At 38.8% G+C, this 17,848-nt stretch overlaps 3 protein-coding genes across 3 annotated transcripts in view; 1 reads left to right on the top strand and 2 right to left on the bottom strand.

Moving 5' to 3' along the window:
• Positions 1 to 2,225: 2,225 nt before the first annotated feature.
• LOC130732510 (uncharacterized) lies at positions 2,226 to 2,858 on the bottom strand. The gene has a single exon (XM_057584543.1). It carries the CDS (start codon positions 2,709 to 2,711, stop codon positions 2,499 to 2,501), a length of 213 nt encoding a protein of 70 aa, XP_057440526.1. The 5' UTR covers positions 2,712 to 2,858; the 3' UTR covers positions 2,226 to 2,498.
• A 2,909-nt stretch (positions 2,859 to 5,767) lies between these two features.
• On the top strand, positions 5,768 to 7,304 carry LOC130729715 (F-box/FBD/LRR-repeat protein At5g56420-like). The gene is made up of 2 exons (XM_057581548.1): positions 5,768 to 6,728; positions 6,810 to 7,304. Exons 1-2 carry the CDS (start codon positions 5,925 to 5,927, stop codon positions 7,200 to 7,202), a joined length of 1,197 nt encoding a protein of 398 aa, XP_057437531.1. The 5' UTR covers positions 5,768 to 5,924; the 3' UTR covers positions 7,203 to 7,304.
• Positions 7,305 to 8,344: 1,040 nt separating this feature from the next.
• Positions 8,345 to 17,848, bottom strand: part of LOC130721196 (F-box/LRR-repeat protein At3g59190-like) — a 46,440-nt gene continuing 36,936 nt past the window's right edge. The window contains exon 3 of the mRNA XM_057571951.1: positions 8,345 to 8,415. Within this exon, the coding sequence (XP_057427934.1) occupies positions 8,345 to 8,415 (71 nt within the window). The remainder of the gene's footprint in view (positions 8,416 to 17,848) is intronic.

Below are 17,848 nucleotides of genomic sequence, written 5' to 3' on the forward strand. Positions count from 1 at the left end.
CTTTCGTTTTCCTCACTCACCCACCGTCTCAAAAGCTACCACCACCTTTTTCTCCTACATCTTTTTTTCTCTGCAGGGTCAGAAAGATCCATCATTTTCCTGCGCTCAAAAGCAAGAAAAAGTAAGAAAGAAATGGCTGATTGGGCACCGGTGTTGATTGGCGTGGTGCTGTTCGTTCTCCTCCAACCAGGGTTGTTGTTTTCCTTTCCGGGGAACGGGAAGCAGCTTGAGTTTGGTAGAATGAAGACTAACGGCAAAGCTATATTCATCCACACTCTCATCTTCTTTGCTCTCTACTCCATCCTCATCATTGCTGTTCGCGTTCACATCTACACCGGTTGATTCTCAAGATCTGTGTTTTTCTTCTTCTTTTGCTTTTGTAATCCATGGTATTATTTAGCTGAAAAAAGAAATGAGAAATCCCCCATTATTGTAACTTTTTTTTTAGAGAAATAAATAAAAGTAGAGGTTTTTCTATTTGGTTATGGAAATGCACAGATCTGACAATTTTTTTGTGTGGTCTTGTTTAGCTGTAGATTTATTTACTTTCAACTAGTATTTTTTGGGATATAAGATATTTTTCCTACCTATGTGGAAATATTTGGAAACACCTTCTGATATTTGGAAACACCATCTGAAATTTAACTTGGCCTGTATGATGCTAATCTATTAGCCAAATGAATTTGGATCCACTAAATTGAAGTGAGATTCATTTTGGTGAGTGAAGTAAATCAATCATGACAATCAAACTCCAATCAATGTTTTGTGATCACTTACTTTCAATTTGGATGAGACAAATATCAAACAGAATATATGAAGATCAGTGTGAATTTGAATTTGAGATGTAGCTCACCTGGGAGGCTTGTAAGTTGTAACACACAACACATGAAGGCTATCATTTAGTGCAATACTGCAATTCTATCTTAAGAGTGCTGGTGTGAGGAAGATAAGCCATCAAACTTCTAAGTTTTCCCTACTACATAAACATTGATTTGATAAAGAAGTTTTCACTATTGGGGAGTATCCTCTAAATAGAGCAGACAACTATTAGATTTAGGTGTTATAATAAATCCTTGAAATGTGTTCTTCAACGGAGGTTTCATAAATTCATGAATTATGATTCTTCCAGAAGAAAAAAAAAATCTACCAGATGATGACTCAACTTCTTAAAGTCTTGTGTTCATTGACTCCCTAAGTCATGAAATATTTGGCCCTTAGTCATGAAATGTTTGGATTTCCTAAATTCATGCAGCTATGCAATCTGAGACCTTCGGTTAAGATTGTTTGACTCAAATTTTAAACTTATATCTACCGTCTGATCTTGTCATCTTGATATATTATATGAACCAACTGATCTTAATCAAACTTTGCAGATCCCTTGAATGCATGTATGTAGGGTATCTCTCACTGCATGGAACCAAATCCCTTACTTTGTTGGTTAAAGTTTGGATCACGCCAACTTATATTCTATTAGAAAAAAGCTTGCTCCGGAAGAGTACTTTTGTCCCTGGTCGCTTGATCACGGATAGTGCGCTCATTGCGTTTGACTGATTACAGAAAGAAAGAAAAAATCAGTGGCTCAAATGACATGTGGGCACTCTCCAAGCATGTGACACGGTAAAGTGACATTTTTTATAGTGTTCTTGTTTATATGAGGTTTCCCCAGAGTTTGGTTTCTTTGATAATGAGATGTGTTACAATTGTGCATTTCTTTGTTATGCTTAATGGGAGTCTTGCGCAATCTTTTGCGATAGATGGTTTCGACAAGGAAACCAGCTTTCCCCGTATTTGTATATCATGTGTGGAGGAGAGGTATTCTCTACTTTGCTTAACAAGGAAATTTCGTATCCATCGCATAAAGCTTGCTCGAGCAACCTGATTATTTCACATTTGTTGTCTGCGGATGACAACATTGCGTTTGCGATGACAACATTTTTTTTATAATTCACGTAAGTATTTTTATCCCCGTCTCCGACCTCGGCGATGATCCGCTTCAAAAAAATTTCAAAGATGAGAACTATTTACAATAATTTTTCCGGCGAAGGACCTAGATCATACGGCGACACAGACAGGGACTAAGATGATGTTTAACCCTTTTAATTATTCATCCATAACATTAATCTGCACTAATCTGTTGTACTTTTTTATAGATCGATGTGCCGTTTGCATGCCAATTCACCCTTTCACTCAATTGAATTTTTAACAAGAAGAAAATGAAATGGCGAACAGAGTTTCATGTAAAAATCATAAAAGTAGCTCCTTTTACAACGTTGGTCTGCAAAATTTATACAGAGCAAGCAAGAGAAAAACAACTGAAATTATGCAGCAAAACAAGACATAATTTCTATAGCTATATCTCTTTTTTTCAGTTTGAACAATTGATCAATAGTACAGCACCGCAGAAGAAAATAAAGGAAAATAATACATCAAAAGAGCAAAAAAAATGGGAAAGATACCTATGGCAGATTTATCATGCCCAAGGTTAATTTTTGTTTCAGCTAAGTAAAATGTACGTGAATGCCTATTGCAATAATCAAGATGGTCATTATACAAACGTATATAATAGCATGAACCAAAATTGAAATCCCACTAGTGGTCATGTTGCCAAACTCTGCAAACCTAATCCTTGCTGGAATTTGGAACAACAACCCAGGAGATAAGAGGATGAACAAAGCCACTGCAACAATTATGGGTCCCCAATCAGCTCCCATCTTAATTTCCTTTCTCTGTTCTCTTCTCTCTGTGTTGAGTACCAAAGTAATTCAACTATATGGGGTGTGGAACTTTCTTAATTAATAAGTACACGAGTGAGTTCCTTGGTCGCTAAGGAGAAGATGATATGCTAAACTTGGTGAGAACTAAAGACAAATATTTAACAAGAGAAGAAAGGTATATTTAATGGTATAGGCCAGTGGGTTTGCTTTATGGGGTAGCAAAAGGAATTGCTTTATGTTTTCCAAACAATGTTCTACTTTTGAGAATGAAATCTCCAGTTATGAAATTTTGTGAAATTTGTATCTCATTCTCCGTTTCACCAACAATAAAATGTTGTCACACCTCTAAGTTTGTAATTGTGTACATCACTCATGTTTTTCTAATTGACATTACAAAATTTTGTTAGTTACATATGAAATTGAAATTGGGGAAGAAGTTGATCATGTTATTGCTTTATGGAAAAGTGGGAACATATGCGTGTGAAAAGGTTGAGTTATGGCACAGACACCCTGGTAGTTTCCTTAGTTTATATGTTCAAAAGCCAAAACAAGAATGCATTGATGTAGAATACAATGGAGAGATGGACAACATAATCATGTTTCAAAAAAAAAAAGATGGACAACTTAATCTGTTAGAGAAGTAGAAATGAAAGGAATATTTAGCTCGGTGGTTGTTTTTTTCATTGCTATACAAATCATGTGTGATAAAGAATAAAAGTCTCTTTGCGAAATTGTTCTTAAGAATAAAACTTTCAATCAAGTTAAAACAATCATTTTTAACTATGATAAAGTTTAATGATTTTACACTATGAGAAAACAATGAATAACCGACGTTTTCTTACCAACAATTCTTTTTTTAAATAATTTTTTTTACTAATAACGAGATTGTCGGTAATTTGGCAAAAAAAATTAACGTTGTTAATTACCGTCAAATTACCACAACTTTAAATCCTTAAGATTCGAAGAAGATTGTTTTATCCCTGTATGATATCTTAAGTGGTAGGAGCTGGGGGGGATATATAAGTAGGGTAGGGGAGGTCCAAAGATCGATTCTTGACGGATGCAATTTATCTTTCCAATGTAATTTTTTTTTTACAACACTCAAAGAAAATTGCTATAATTAGAAATATAGAATATGTCCCGGGGCGCTTAACCCTTGCACAATCGGTAGTGTCCGCTATGCCGGCCTATTGCATGAGCCAAGTGTGGGTGCCGCTAGGTATTTGTGATAGATTGGATGTTGTGGTGAAGAATTTTGTGTGGAAGGATAGGCATGGTCGTGGGATAAACTTGGTGGGTTGGGATCGAATTGCTCAGCCAAAGAAGTGTGGGGGTCTTGGTCTCAGGAAGGCGAGGGATCACAACGTTGCGCTCTTGGGGAAGCAGGTGTGGCAGTTGGTGTCTGATTGTGAGAAATCGTGGGTGAGTCTGATGAAAGCAAAGTATTTTCCAGGAGGGTGTTTCTTATCTTCTGAGGCTAAACCAGGGTCCCCGCCTCCCCGGTGTGGCGTGCTTTCTTGAAGACGCGTGACATATTCCATTCGGGTTTTGAGTTCCAAGTTGGGGATGGCCAGTCATCGCTTTGGTACCGTCCCTGGTGTTCCCCTGTTCCGCTGTGTCAATTAGTCCCGTTCGTGGATATTCATGATATCGAGCTTCGAATCAGGGATATCTGGGATAATGGGGTTTGGAGGCTTGAGCGGCTGTGGACTCAGGTTCCGGGTCACGTAGGGAGCTTAATCCGTCAGTTTCCGGCTAGGCTCAACGTGCATGTGTGTGATGGGGTGCGGTGAAAGGGCCACACCTTGGGGAATTACTCTACCAGCTCGGGCTACAACTGGCTTCTAGAGAGCAGAGGTATTCTAGGGCATGGCTCCTTGGATTCAGGGTCGAGTTGGGGTTGGATTTGGAGTCTCAAAGCTCCGCTTAAGTGTATTATCGTCATCTGGTTAGCGTGTCATAATGCTTTACCTACGAATGAGTGCAGATTCCGGCGGGGAATGTCGCCCGATGCGGTGTGTCGGCTGTGTAATACCGGGGATGAGACAGTGCTGCACTGTCTTAGAGACTGTTCTCGGGTTCAGGACGTTTGGACGCGTTTGGGCTTTGATATGGTGGGGAACGTGTTCTCGATTATGGATTCCAAGGCGTGGCTTCGTAGCTTGTTGCAGAACTCGGATCCTACGGAGGTGGCTACTCTTTGGTGGATTTGGAGGAGACGCAACACCTGGTGTATGGAAAATCAGTGGCTTCCTTGTCGGGTCCTTGATTCGAACATCTCTAGCTTGGCCATGGAGTTGGTAAGCGCGTTTTCAGGTCTAGATACAGGTCACCAGGGATCGCCTAGATTGGTTCAGTGGTTGCCAACGCTTCCGGGTAGTGTCGTGCTTAATGTGGATGGCAGCGTCCGGGATGTGCCTAGTCGTGGTGGATTAGGTGGTTGTTTCCGCAACACTGAGGGGCAGTGGATGGATGGTTTCTTTGGCTATCGAGATGATGCGTGTATTCTTCATCTTGAATTACTGGGAATCCATCAGGGCTTAACTCTTGCGTGGGAGCGAGGGTATCGAGTTGTTGAGTGTCAATCTGACTCTTTAGATGCTGTGAACCTTATTTTATCTGTGCCTCCTTCCAGACATTTATATGCGTCTTTGATTTGGGATATTAAGGATCTCCTATCTAGGACTTGGATGGTGAAGCTTCATCATACTTTGCGTGAAGGGAATGCGTGCGCAGATTTCCTAGCTAAGCATGGCACGAGTCAGAATGAAGCCTTGGTGTTGGTTGAGCAGCCAGTGGCAGCCTTGGGTTTGCTTCTCCTTGTGGATGCAGCGGGTGTCTCCTTTGTGAGGCCTTAGTTTTTGTTTCTTTTAGTCGCTGTACCAAAAAAAACACTTGCTCTTAATCTTGGCCGTATAAATAGTAAAAAATTGGCGTGCAGAAAATAAATCAACTAAAATTTGGAAAAGCCCAATAAGTTTAAACATCAAACCAGATTAAGAAGTCCAACAAATTCAACCTCACTTGGTTAGCATTACTAGCTTCCAGCGAGTAGACTTTGTCAAAAATAAAACCGAGTGTTTATTGGTGAACACATAGAATAGAACCTTAATAAACCCTAGAGTCGATCAAAATATTCAGTGTGAACCAGAGTGTGGAGTAGACAGGTTATAGTAACAATAGTTGATAATAGGATTAGCAATTCACTAGATGATGTTCTCTGTCACATTCTTTCGTTCCTTCCTACTGAACATGCTTTTTCCACAAGTCTTGTGGTCAAGAGTATGGAGTAGACAGATTACAGTAGCAATGGATGATATGATTAGCAATTTACCAGATGATGTTCTCTGTCACATTCTCTCGTTCCTTCCAATTGAAGATGTTTTCGCTACAAGTTTTGTGTCCAAGAGATGGAGACCACTCTGGCTTTCAGTCACCAATCTGGATTTTGACCAAGATAGATTTACTCGATCTGGGAATAGATCATTCTCTTCCTTTATCAAATTCGTAGAGGCATCCATTCTCAGACTTGGTATTCACCAACCCATCAAAACGTTTCGCCTCAAATGTTCCACGTGTTCAGTTTCCCATGTTAAGACATGGTTGAAAACCGCAGCAGACCGCAAAGTTGAGAATCTCCAAATCAATTGTTTGGCCTTTTGTCAGGACTTACCCTGCTCCATTTTCAGCATCACAACCCTTGTTGTTCTCCAGTTGAAATGCGTGGCTTTTAAGGGTTTTTTTTCTGTTGAACTTCCCTTACTCAAAACTCTGCATTTGGACCATGTTACTTTCTTAAAGTCTCAACATTTTGCAGACCTTCTTAATGGTTGTCCATTGCTTGAAAATTTGGAAGCAAAAATCATATCTTCTGCTTATGACCCTTCATCTGAGAGTGAGACAAAGTTTACAACTTTACCCAAGTTGGTCAGAGCAGATGCTTTTACCGTATGGATAGGTTTTGGTATTCCTGTGAGAACTTTTTGCAACGTAGAGTTTCTGCGCATAGACCGGGTTTGTAATGATGTTTTTGTAATCAATTTAGTTTGTAAATGTTATCAATATTTCTGATAAATTTTTTACTACTCTTTGCAGTTCTGTGATGTAGACATTCCTATATTTCCCAATTTAATTCGTCTGGATCTCATCTTTGAAGTTGGAGTCTATAGTAAATGGGAATCAGTGCTTGATATGCTCAATCATTGCCCTCAACTTCAAATTCTTGTCCTTGAAAACCAATATGCTTGGCCAAACACACATGTTCGTGAATGCTTTTCTTCACAGCTCAGGAGGTGCATTCTTAAAAAATTTAGCGGCATGAAATCTCAGATGAGATTTGCTGAGCTTGTTATGCAAAATTCAACATTGTTACATACCATGAAAATTTTCAGTAACCCTTTCCTATCTCATGAGAAAATTCTTGAAATGAAAAAAGAATTGGACTCATGCACATGGAGCTCTATATCCTGTGAAATTTTATTTATGTAATTTTTATGCTTGTTAGTATTTGAAAATTATTTCCAGATGACTGCAATTGTATTCAGTACTGCATATATTATATCTGCTGGATTTGGTGCTTTTTTTGAAGGACATATGCTGTGTTTTGCTGTTGGTACATCAGTATTTATTAAATATAACAGAAACTGAAATAGGAATAGATTTTTAAACTAGCTATATGGATTTGTATGCTTGTGAGTCTTAGCCCTTTTAATTGACGTAGAAGAAGAGAACTTGAGGAGATTTTGTTTAATTCCACCAAAGTTCATTCACCTCTAGCTGCACAATTGCTCCATCTCGCCTTTCTTCTGCTTCAACCCTTCACAAGGTTCTTTCCCCATCCAATTGTGATTGGAAGAACTGGAAATCTATAGTTTACTAACTAAGAAAACAAACTTCTAGGAAACTCATTTCCAACAAGGCCATAAAGAACACTAAAATTATGCTCAAGAAAACACTCTAGTCTCACAATTGCTTCACTCACAATCTTCCTTACATAGAGCAGCTTTCTGACAAAAAGGAAACAAACACTCGAGCTCTCTTAGAGAAAACCTCAAATGATCGTAGCTTGTTATCTTTCAGGTCTAGGCTTTTTTGGTCGAATAATCTCGAATTGGACAGTTTCGTGAAGATTAGAGCTAGCGTGCCCAATATCTAGCATTCTTCAATGTATGCACTACTGCTGCATTATTCTTTATGAGGATTGAGATCCCCTTACAGGTATATCTTTCAAGTATAGTTTGAGTGCTTTGTGCTTTGATGATGCTGGTAGCTTTAGAAAAATATAGGACACCAATGCACCATTAATTTTACCTGTTATAGCTGGTTTTTCCGGTTATGTCAGGAGTGAGATTAGGATTAGAAGAAAGGTGGGGTTGAGTTAAAAATTGTCTTCATTTTCCTAGTGTGCATTTGGGTGATAAATGACCCAAATGTTCTCCTTCACAATTCTGAAACCAGAAGCATCAGTTAACTCGGTGTAGGGTATTACGGTCACCGAATAAAGGGGACTAAAATCAGTGGCCAAAAAAAGGGAAACATTCATTTATGGCCAGTTTATATTGTATGGAATATTGAATGAATTGCAAGTGCCTGTGTTTCAAATACTAGCATATTAATGCCTGCTAGTCTGATTAGTTTGTTATCTCAGATATAACATCTGCTTCACCCATGTTCTTCAAACTGGGTTCAGGTCCAAATTGCTCTTTAGACAAATAGTAATTAATCCTTCAATGAAACACTTATTATAGCTTTTTGCACACATTATGGGGACATCAAAATGGTTTTTCATCATAAAACTCTTAGCATGGAAATAAGGCAATGTATGGTTCCTTTCAATGTTGAGCATTAATCATAAACTTCTTTTGATATTCTTTAATGGAGATCTATAATGCCATAGCTAATCGGATCATGCAAGGATTGTGTTCATAACTGGTTGTGGAGTTACAGACCGCTGCTTTACTGTTGCTAAATATTGTTCTGATTTTCACTGTTCAGATAAGTCATGATTCAGCTTCATGCCTTCATGTTATATTGTGATTAAGTCATGGTTTTACTTACCGCTGTTGGGATGCTTCTAGTTCTCCTGATTTGTTTGTCTTTACATCTTTTTTCTAATCGATTCAAGCAGTGTTTTTCTCCTAGCTGATGCTTTGTTAAGAGTCAGCTACCTCAATGCTTGTTACCTCATTATCGTGGAAACAATATCATGTCTAGGATGTAAGTTTTTTATTATGTTTGTGATTTCTGAAGAAATTTTCTTACTTAATGAATGATTGAGATCTGTTTGTTTTGCTGGTTGATCAGTGAATCTACCTTTGTATACCTTCTACTTAGATCCAAAGGAGGTTGCCACAAATCCCTTACGGTCAAACAATTTGATGTGATTTTTTGAACATTTTAAGTCATCCCTTAAACATGGAGCCACCCTGTTCTTTTTCTCGCTCCTGGAAGGTAAAAAGGCCTTGTTAATCGCTGTTGTTGTGTAGTGTGAAAAATACATTTGTTTAGCTATATATACCTTGGCAATCTTGTCACATATGTTTGATGGTGTTAACATAAACTTTTGAACTCAAGGACTTAACTATTTAATGCACTTGCCAAGTCATTCAAGCTGTAGATTTTATGCGTTAGTTCATTAATGTTAAATATCTGCTAGTTATCTATATGTGCATGTGCCCACTTATGGCCCTTTTGCTCTCTTTTTTAGATTAATTGTTTTGAAGATTGAACAATGAGAAAGGTGATAATACCTGAGAGATTTGCCAACTGGTTTTGCACTCTGCTATCATCTTATGTAGCATTATCATTTAAAAAAATGCTTATGTTTTCCCTTATATTTGATCTACTGTGGTAGCTTCATCAACTTAAGGGCTATACACTTCCACCAGTTCCTTTGTTCCATTAAGGTGGTTTTCCAATAAATTTTTATAGTCCTCGTGTATAACTCTTTTTCTATGGATCAAATGATGATAGAAGATTATTATTTCTGAGAGATTACATGAAAGGAATCTTCATAATTATCATTTTATAGCAATGTTAACTGCTAATCATGAATTCCTAGACACTGACTCAGAATATAGCTTTTCATTGAAAGAAGAAGAAAAACTCTTCTTTTTCTCTTTGCTCAGAAGAATCTTCATAGGAAGACAATTGAAAAAAGAAAGACGAAATTTTGAAGGGTTGCAGATTTTGGGTATCTCTTGAGTCGGTGGAAGTTCAACTCTTCTCGATCTAGGTCGTGACATGATTGATAGCATGAAACCGATTTGAAGCATCTGATAATCAGTAAGGATGAATGTCGATTGATGTGGAGCTATGACGCGCGCGAAGCATGAACTCGAATGAGTGGACCTGAGAGAGCGGGGCAAGGATGAGGAGAGGAAAGGCGTCGGCAGAGAAGGGAAATGGAGGAAAGGCTTCGGTGAGAGAGAGAAATGAAAGAGACGAATTGAAAGGGACGATGAAATCGCGAACGACACGTTTATCTCACTAGTTGACTTGTTCTTGACCTTCATAAACGTCGTGTTGTTCTTATGCTTGTTCTTGTGGGTCTTCATAAAATGTTTGTGAGTTTACTTCTAACGTTACCAATTCAGTTGGAAGGACTAAAAGCAAAGATAAAAAAGAGGGGTTGATTGATCGTTAATTATCACGTAAAGAAATTATAAAGTAAATAAACAGTTGTTGTTTCAAAAACTACGGCAGAAAAACTGCACCAATTTCTCCCTAGATCCCAAGTTCCTATCAATTTCTCAATTGTATAGAAACAAGCAAAACAATCTATGTGCAATAGATAACAATCAAAGCAAAAGAGAAATTCAAGAACGGAATATAGTAAATCTTTATAGAAATCAAAATGAATCCAAACAAAATCAAAGAGATAACATCATCTATCCCTAGTACAAAAGATAAACTAGCCAAGCATGACCATAAGAAGAATTATAAAGGAAAAATAAATCCTAGAAGCTCTAGAGATGGCTCTAGGAATGTTCCCCTCGCTCCTCTGAACACCGGTTGAAAGTTAGGTAAAAAAAAACTTGAGAAGCCCTTCTTTAGCAGCGGAAGTACGTGCGACCGCAGCAAAAGATGGCGCAACGGAATCCGGGACCGCTGCATTTCGTGCGACAGCATAAAAAATGGTGCAGAAAATTCCAGAAGTAAAATACTGGTGCTATCGCAGTGGTTTCCTGCGCTGAAAGAGACACCAGCTGCGAATTTCTCTTTATTTCCTTGATTTTCTCTCTTTTTTCATTATCTCTTCCTAAAATTAAATCAAAATAACAGAAAATAATTAAGAGATAATAAAATAAAATAAATGAGATAACAACTTAAAATAAACTTGTCACCTCTCACACCTAAATCCTAATATAATCTAAAAAATTAATATAAACACTATAAAATATATGTTTAGTTACACTTTTGATCCCCTAATTTTATCATTTCTACAAAACCGTCCCCCAACTAAAAAATTTGCAAAAAACATGCCTGAAGTTAACTCAATAAAACTATGTTCCAAGAAGCTAGGTGTTTTGAGATCCCCTTGTACACCATTGATTTGCAATAGGCCCAATAAGGTAAAACATTGGAGGACCTTTAAGAAACCCTAGAGTCGATACTGACAAGTGGGAGTTGGGTTTGGGGCCCCCCCTATGGGGCTCCCCGCCCCACTTAAAGTGGGAAAATTACTGGAACGCCCCCCTTTAATAGAATACGGAAGACACATTTCCGTATTGAATACGGAAGTCTCATATCCGTATTGTATTAGTATGTAAACCGGCAAGGGTTTATTCAAACCCATTTCCGTATTTTGCCAAGCTCTTCTCCCCTCTTCAACCTTCGATCTCTGTCGCTCCCCTTGCTTGAACCGTGTACTTGAAAGGTTCCATCATCTCCATCAAAGCTCTTCACAACCCCATTCTCAGAATTGAAACCTAGAGGTAAGGATTTTTGGATTTTCCCCATTTAACTTGAAATTATGTTAATCATTGAACCCTAGGGTAGTCGATTGTTGCTTGTGTAGAGGTATTGTTGGCTGAAATGTCTTGAATGTGGTTTGGATTTAGGGCCGATAGCTCATTGTCGTTAATGGCGTTTCTGGGTAAATACGGATTACTGGTTTCCGTATTGAATATGGAAAATGGTCTTCCGTATTTAGTATGGAACCTGGTTTTCTGTATTGAATACGGAAAAACGTTTTCCGTATTCATCTCAGAACCAAACCCAACCCTTATAATTGATTCTGGGTTCAGAATCAATTATAGAAGGTTTCCAAAGCATTTGTGAGTAGTTTCTAGATGCCATAATTGATTATTAGGAAAATAAAAGTTGATCCTGTAAGATCAAGTTTTGATCTAGTAGTACAACTCTATGTTTTGATGATTACAAGTTAACCTTTTGATATGAACAATTGTGGTACTCTAACGTGTTTTTCTGAGTGTGCTATTTACAGGCTCTGACCCTGACTCAATTTCACACAAATCAGAAGCACTGTGTATAAAGGGTAACCCAAGCAACGCTTTCGCATTCACCATGTTCAGTATGAACAGTGGAAAAGCTTCAGAAGATCTGAAGCTATACAAACTCTGATGAGGACTCAGTCGCTAGAAGCTCTGATGATCCAGAAGTTCTGACAACCAAGAAACACTGAAGGTTCAGATGTTCCGATGGTGTAGAAGACTCTGAAGATCCAGAAGCTGAATAGTGGAAACTCTGAAGTCCAGAAGCAAGAAACTCTGAAGGCCATGTTCTTCCCTCTGAGTTCAGAATCAGAAGATACAATGGTCAGAGGATCTGTGCTTTCCCTCTGACTCTGATCAACCGGCTTCACAAGTTCCTATACGAAGCATTCCTCTGATCAGAAGTCTCCTAGGTTAAAAGGTCAAGTCGCTATCCAAGTACAAAAGCAGTGTACCTTCCTGACGACCTACCTAACGTTCTCAGCCACAGCAGAAGCTGGATTTTCCAGAACTGCCCTCCAACGGTAGCATTTCCCATGCAACGCTCAACCCTAATCCTTGGAGTATATATAGAGGCTGAAGATTGAAAGAAGCGGCTAAGAAACTAAGAAGCAACACACGCGCAAGACATTCAAAATATTCTAAGCTTTCTTTCATCTTGTAATTTATTTAGTTTACACTCAGCTTATTCAGAAGCAAACCCTTGTAAACACCAACCTCAAACAGTTGTTTGATTTTCCTTTAGGAGATCAAGGTTGATCGGATCCTAGAGAAGACTAAGAGAGTGAATCTTAGTGTGAGCTAAGTCAGTGTAATTGTTAGTCACTTGTAGGTTTCAAGTGCAGTTGTAACTCTTACCTGATTAGTGGATTGCCTTCATTCTAAGAAGGAAGAAATCACCTTAACGGGTGGACTGGAGTAGCTTGAGTGATTTATCAAGTGAACCAGGATAAAATCCTTGTGTGCTTTTCTATCTCTATCTTTTGCACTTAGTTCTCGAAAAGATTTGTTAAAATCTTTAAGGTGGTAGTTTTGTACTGAAAACGTTATTCAAACCCCCCCTTTCTACCGTTTTTCATACCTTCAATTGGTATCAGAGCGCAAGTTCTGATTACCACACCTAACAGTGTTCAGTGATCCGGGCCGGTGTGAAAAACAATGGCTGCCACCACCAGTGAAACTCAAAGAGATGGTTACAACGCAAAGCCTCCTATGTTCGACGGTCAAAGGTTCGAATATTGGAAAGATAGACTGGAAAGTTTCTTTCTGGGTTTCGATGCAGATCTCTGGGATATTATTGTGGATGGCTACGAGCGTCCAGTTGATGCAGATGGCAAGAAGATCCCAAGGTCAGAGATGACTGCAGATCAAAAGAAGCTGTACTCACAACATCACAAAGCAAGAGCAATTCTTCTAAGTGCTATCTCCTATGAGGAGTACCAGAAGATTACAGATCGTGAGTTTGCTAAAGGTATTTTTGATTCTCTGAAGATGTCTCATGAAGGAAACAAGAAAGTCAAAGAATCAAAGGCATTGTCTTTGATCCAAAAGTATGAATCCTTCATCATGGAGCCAAATGAGTCCATTGAAGAAATGTTCTCCAGATTTCAACTGCTTGTAGCTGGCATACGTCCTCTCAACAAGAGCTACACAACAAAAGATCATGTCATAAGGGTCATCAGGTGTCTTCCTGAAAGTTGGATGCCTTTGGTGACTTCAATAGAGCTCACGAGAGATGTTGAGAATATGAGTTTAGAAGAACTCATCAGCATTTTGAAATGCCATGAGCTGAAGCGCTCAGAGATGCAAGATCTGAGGAAAAAGTCCATAGCCTTGAAATCCAAATCTGAAAAGGCTAAGGTTGAGAAGTCAAAGGCTTTTCAAGCTGAAGAAGAAGAATCTGAAAAAGCATCAGAAGATTCTGATGAAGATGAGCTGACTCTGATCTCCAAGAGACTCAACCGCATCTGGAAGCACAGGCAGAGCAAGTTCAAAGGCTCTGGAAAGGCAAGAGGAAAGTCTGAATCCTCAGGTCAGAAGAAGTCATCAATCAAGGAAGTCACTTGCTTTGAGTGCAAAGAATCAGGGCACTACAAAAGTGACTGTCCAAAATTGAAGAAGGACAAGAAGCCAAAGAAGCACTTCAAGACCAAGAAGAGTCTGATGGTGACATTCGATGAATCAGAGTCAGAGGATGTTGACTCTGATGGTGAAGTCCAAGGACTCATGGCTATTGTCAAAGACAAAGGAACAGAGTCAAAGGAAGCTGTTGACTCTGACTCAGAATCAGAAGGAGATCCAGACTCTGACGATGAAAATGAGGTATTTGCTTCCTTCTCTACCTCTGAACTGAAACATGCCTTGTCTGATATCATGGATAAGTATAACTCCTTGTTGTCTAAGCATAAGAAGCTGAAAAAGAACTTATCTGCTGTTTCTAAAACTCCTTCTGAACATGAGAAAATCATATCTGATTTGAAAAATGATAACCATGCTTTAGTTAATTCTAACTCTGTGCTTAAGAATCAAATTGCAAAGTTAGAAGAAGTTATTGCCTGCGATGCCTCTGATAGTAAGCATGAATCTAAGTATGAAAAATCTTTTCAAAGATTCCTGGCTAAAAGCGTAGATAGAAGCTTAATGGCTTCAATGATCTATGGTGTAAGCAGAAATGGAATGCATGGCATTGGCTATTCTAAACCAATTAGAAATGAGCCTTCTGTGTCTAAAGCTAAATCCTTGTATGAATGCTTTGTTCCCTCTGGTACCATATTGCCTGATCCTGTACCTGCTAAAGTTGCTAAAAACCCTCTTAAAAAGGGATCTCTCTCTATGACTAAATATCATGCAAATATTCCTTTAAAATATCATGTTGAGACACCCAAGGTGATCAGAACCTTTGGGGTAACTAACAAAAGAGGACCCAGAAAGTGGGTACCTAAGGACAAGATTATCTATGTTGCAGATATCCTTGATAGCTCCACTGAAACACCAATCATGGTATCTGGACAGTGGATGCTCGCGTCACTTGACGGGAGAAAAGCGTATGTTCCGAGAGCTGAAACTTAAGCCTGGAGGCGAAGTTGGCTTCGGTGGAAATGAAAAGGGTAAAATTATTGGTACTGGTACTATTTGTGTAGATAGTAGTCCATGCATTGATAATGTTTTATTGGTAGACGGCTTAACACATAACTTATTGTCTATAAGTCAATTAGCTGACAAGGGTTATGATGTTATATTCAATCAAAAGTCCTGCCGGGCTGTAAGTCAGATCGATGGCTCTGTTCTGTTTAACAGCAAGAGGAAGAACAACATTTATAAGATCAGATTATCTGAGTTGGAGGCTCAAAATGTGAAGTGCCTTCTGTCTGTTAATGAAGAGCAGTGGGTATGGCATAGACGGTTAGGGCATGCCAGTATGAGAAAGATTTCTCAGCTGAGCAAGCTAAACCTTGTCAGGGGCTTACCCAATCTGAAGTTCGCTTCAGACGCTCTTTGTGAAGCATGTCAGAAAGGCAAATTCACAAAAGTCCCTTTCAAGGCAAAGAATGTTGTCTCAACCTCAAGGCCGTTAGAACTTCTGCATATCGACCTGTTTGGACCAGTGAAAACTGAGTCTATAGGTGGCAAGAGATATGGGATGGTTATCGTTGATGACTATAGCCGCTGGACATGGGTAAAGTTTCTAACCCGCAAGGATGAGTCTCATGCTGTGTTCTCTACCTTCATTGCTCAAGTGCAAAACGAGAAGGCTTGTAGAATTGTGCGTGTCAGAAGTGACCATGGTGGAGAGTTTGAGAATGACAAGTTTGAGAGTCTGTTTGATTCCTATGGAATTGCACATGATTTCTCTTGTCCCAGAACTCCTCAACAAAATGGTGTTGTTGAGAGGAAGAACAGAACTCTTCAGGAGATGGCTAGAACCATGCTCCAAGAAACTGACATGGCTAAGCACTTTTGGGCAGAGGCAGTAAATACAGCATGTTACATTCAGAACAGAATCTCTGTGAGACCAATTCTGAATAAGACTCCTTATGAATTGTGGAAGAACATAAAACCCAACATCTCTTATTTTCATCCTTTTGGCTGTGTTTGTTATGTTCTCAATACTAAGGATAGATTGCATAAATTTGATGCTAAATCTTCTAAGTGTCTATTACTTGGTTATTCTGATAGATCTAAAGGTTTTAGATTTTATAATACTGATGCTAAGACTATTGAAGAATCTATTCATGTTAGATTTGATGATAAGCTTGACTCTGACCAGTCAAAGCTAGTTGAAAAGTTTGCAGATTTAAGCATTAATGTTTCTGATAAAGGCAAAGCTCCAGAGGAAGTTGAGCCAGAGGAAGATGAACCAGAGGAAGAAGCTGGTCCCTCTAACTCACAAACTCTGAAGAAGAGCAGAATCACTGCAGCTCATCCTAAGGAATTGATTCTGGGCAACAAAGATGAACCAGTCAGAACCAGATCTGCCTTCAGACCCTCTGAGGAGACCTTGCTGAGTCTGAAAGGATTGGTGTCCTTAATTGAACCCAAGTCCATAGATGAAGCTCTTCAGGACAAGGATTGGATTCTGGCCATGGAAGAAGAATTGAATCAATTCTCCAAGAACGATGTTTGGAGCTTAGTGAAGAAACCTGAGAATGTCCATGTTATTGGAACGAAATGGGTATTCAGAAACAAGCTAAATGAGAAAGGAGATGTAGTCAGAAACAAGGCAAGGCTAGTTGCTCAAGGCTACAGCCAGCAGGAAGGAATAGACTACACTGAAACATTTGCTCCAGTAGCAAGACTGGAGGCAATCAGACTATTGATTTCTTTTTCAGTAAATCACAACATAGTTCTACATCAGATGGACGTAAAGAGTGCCTTCCTAAATGGTTATATCTCAGAGGAAGTCTATGTTCATCAACCCCCAGGTTTTGAAGATGAAAAGAAACCAGACCATGTGTTCAAATTGAAGAAATCACTCTACGGTCTGAAGCAAGCTCCCAGAGCATGGTATGAGAGACTTAGCTCATTCCTTCTGGAGAATGAGTTTGTAAGGGGTAAAGTAGATACAACTCTCTTTTGCAAGACTTATAAAGATGATATCTTAATTGTGCAAATTTATGTTGATGATATTATATTTGGTTCTGCTAATCAATCTCTATGCAAAGAATTTTCTGAGATGATGCAGGCTGAATTTGAGATGAGTATGATGGGAGAATTAAAGTACTTTCTGGGAATACAAGTTAATCAAACACCAGAAGGAACATATATCCATCAGAGCAAGTACACTAAAGAACTTCTGAAGAAGTTCAACATGCTGGAATCTACAGTGGCCAAGACTCCAATGCATCCAACATGCATTCTGGAAAAAGAAGATATAAGTGGTAAAGTATGTCAGAAGCTCTATCGTGGCATGATAGGTTCACTTCTGTACTTAACTGCATCTAGGCCAGACATATTATTTAGTGTTCATTTATGTGCTCGTTTCCAATCAGATCCAAGGGAAACCCACTTAACTGCTGTTAAGAGGATCCTAAGGTATCTGAAAGGCACCACTAACCTTGGCTTGATGTATAAGAAAACATCAGAGTATAAGCTTTCAGGTTATTGTGATGCTGATTATGCTGGAGATAGAACAGAGAGAAAAAGTACTTCTGGAAATTGTCAATTTCTGGGAAGCAATTC

The sequence above is a fragment of the Lotus japonicus genome, chromosome 1 (assembly GCF_012489685.1).
Source record: "Lotus japonicus ecotype B-129 chromosome 1, LjGifu_v1.2".
NCBI classification, from domain to species: Eukaryota; Viridiplantae; Streptophyta; class Magnoliopsida; order Fabales; family Fabaceae; genus Lotus; species Lotus japonicus.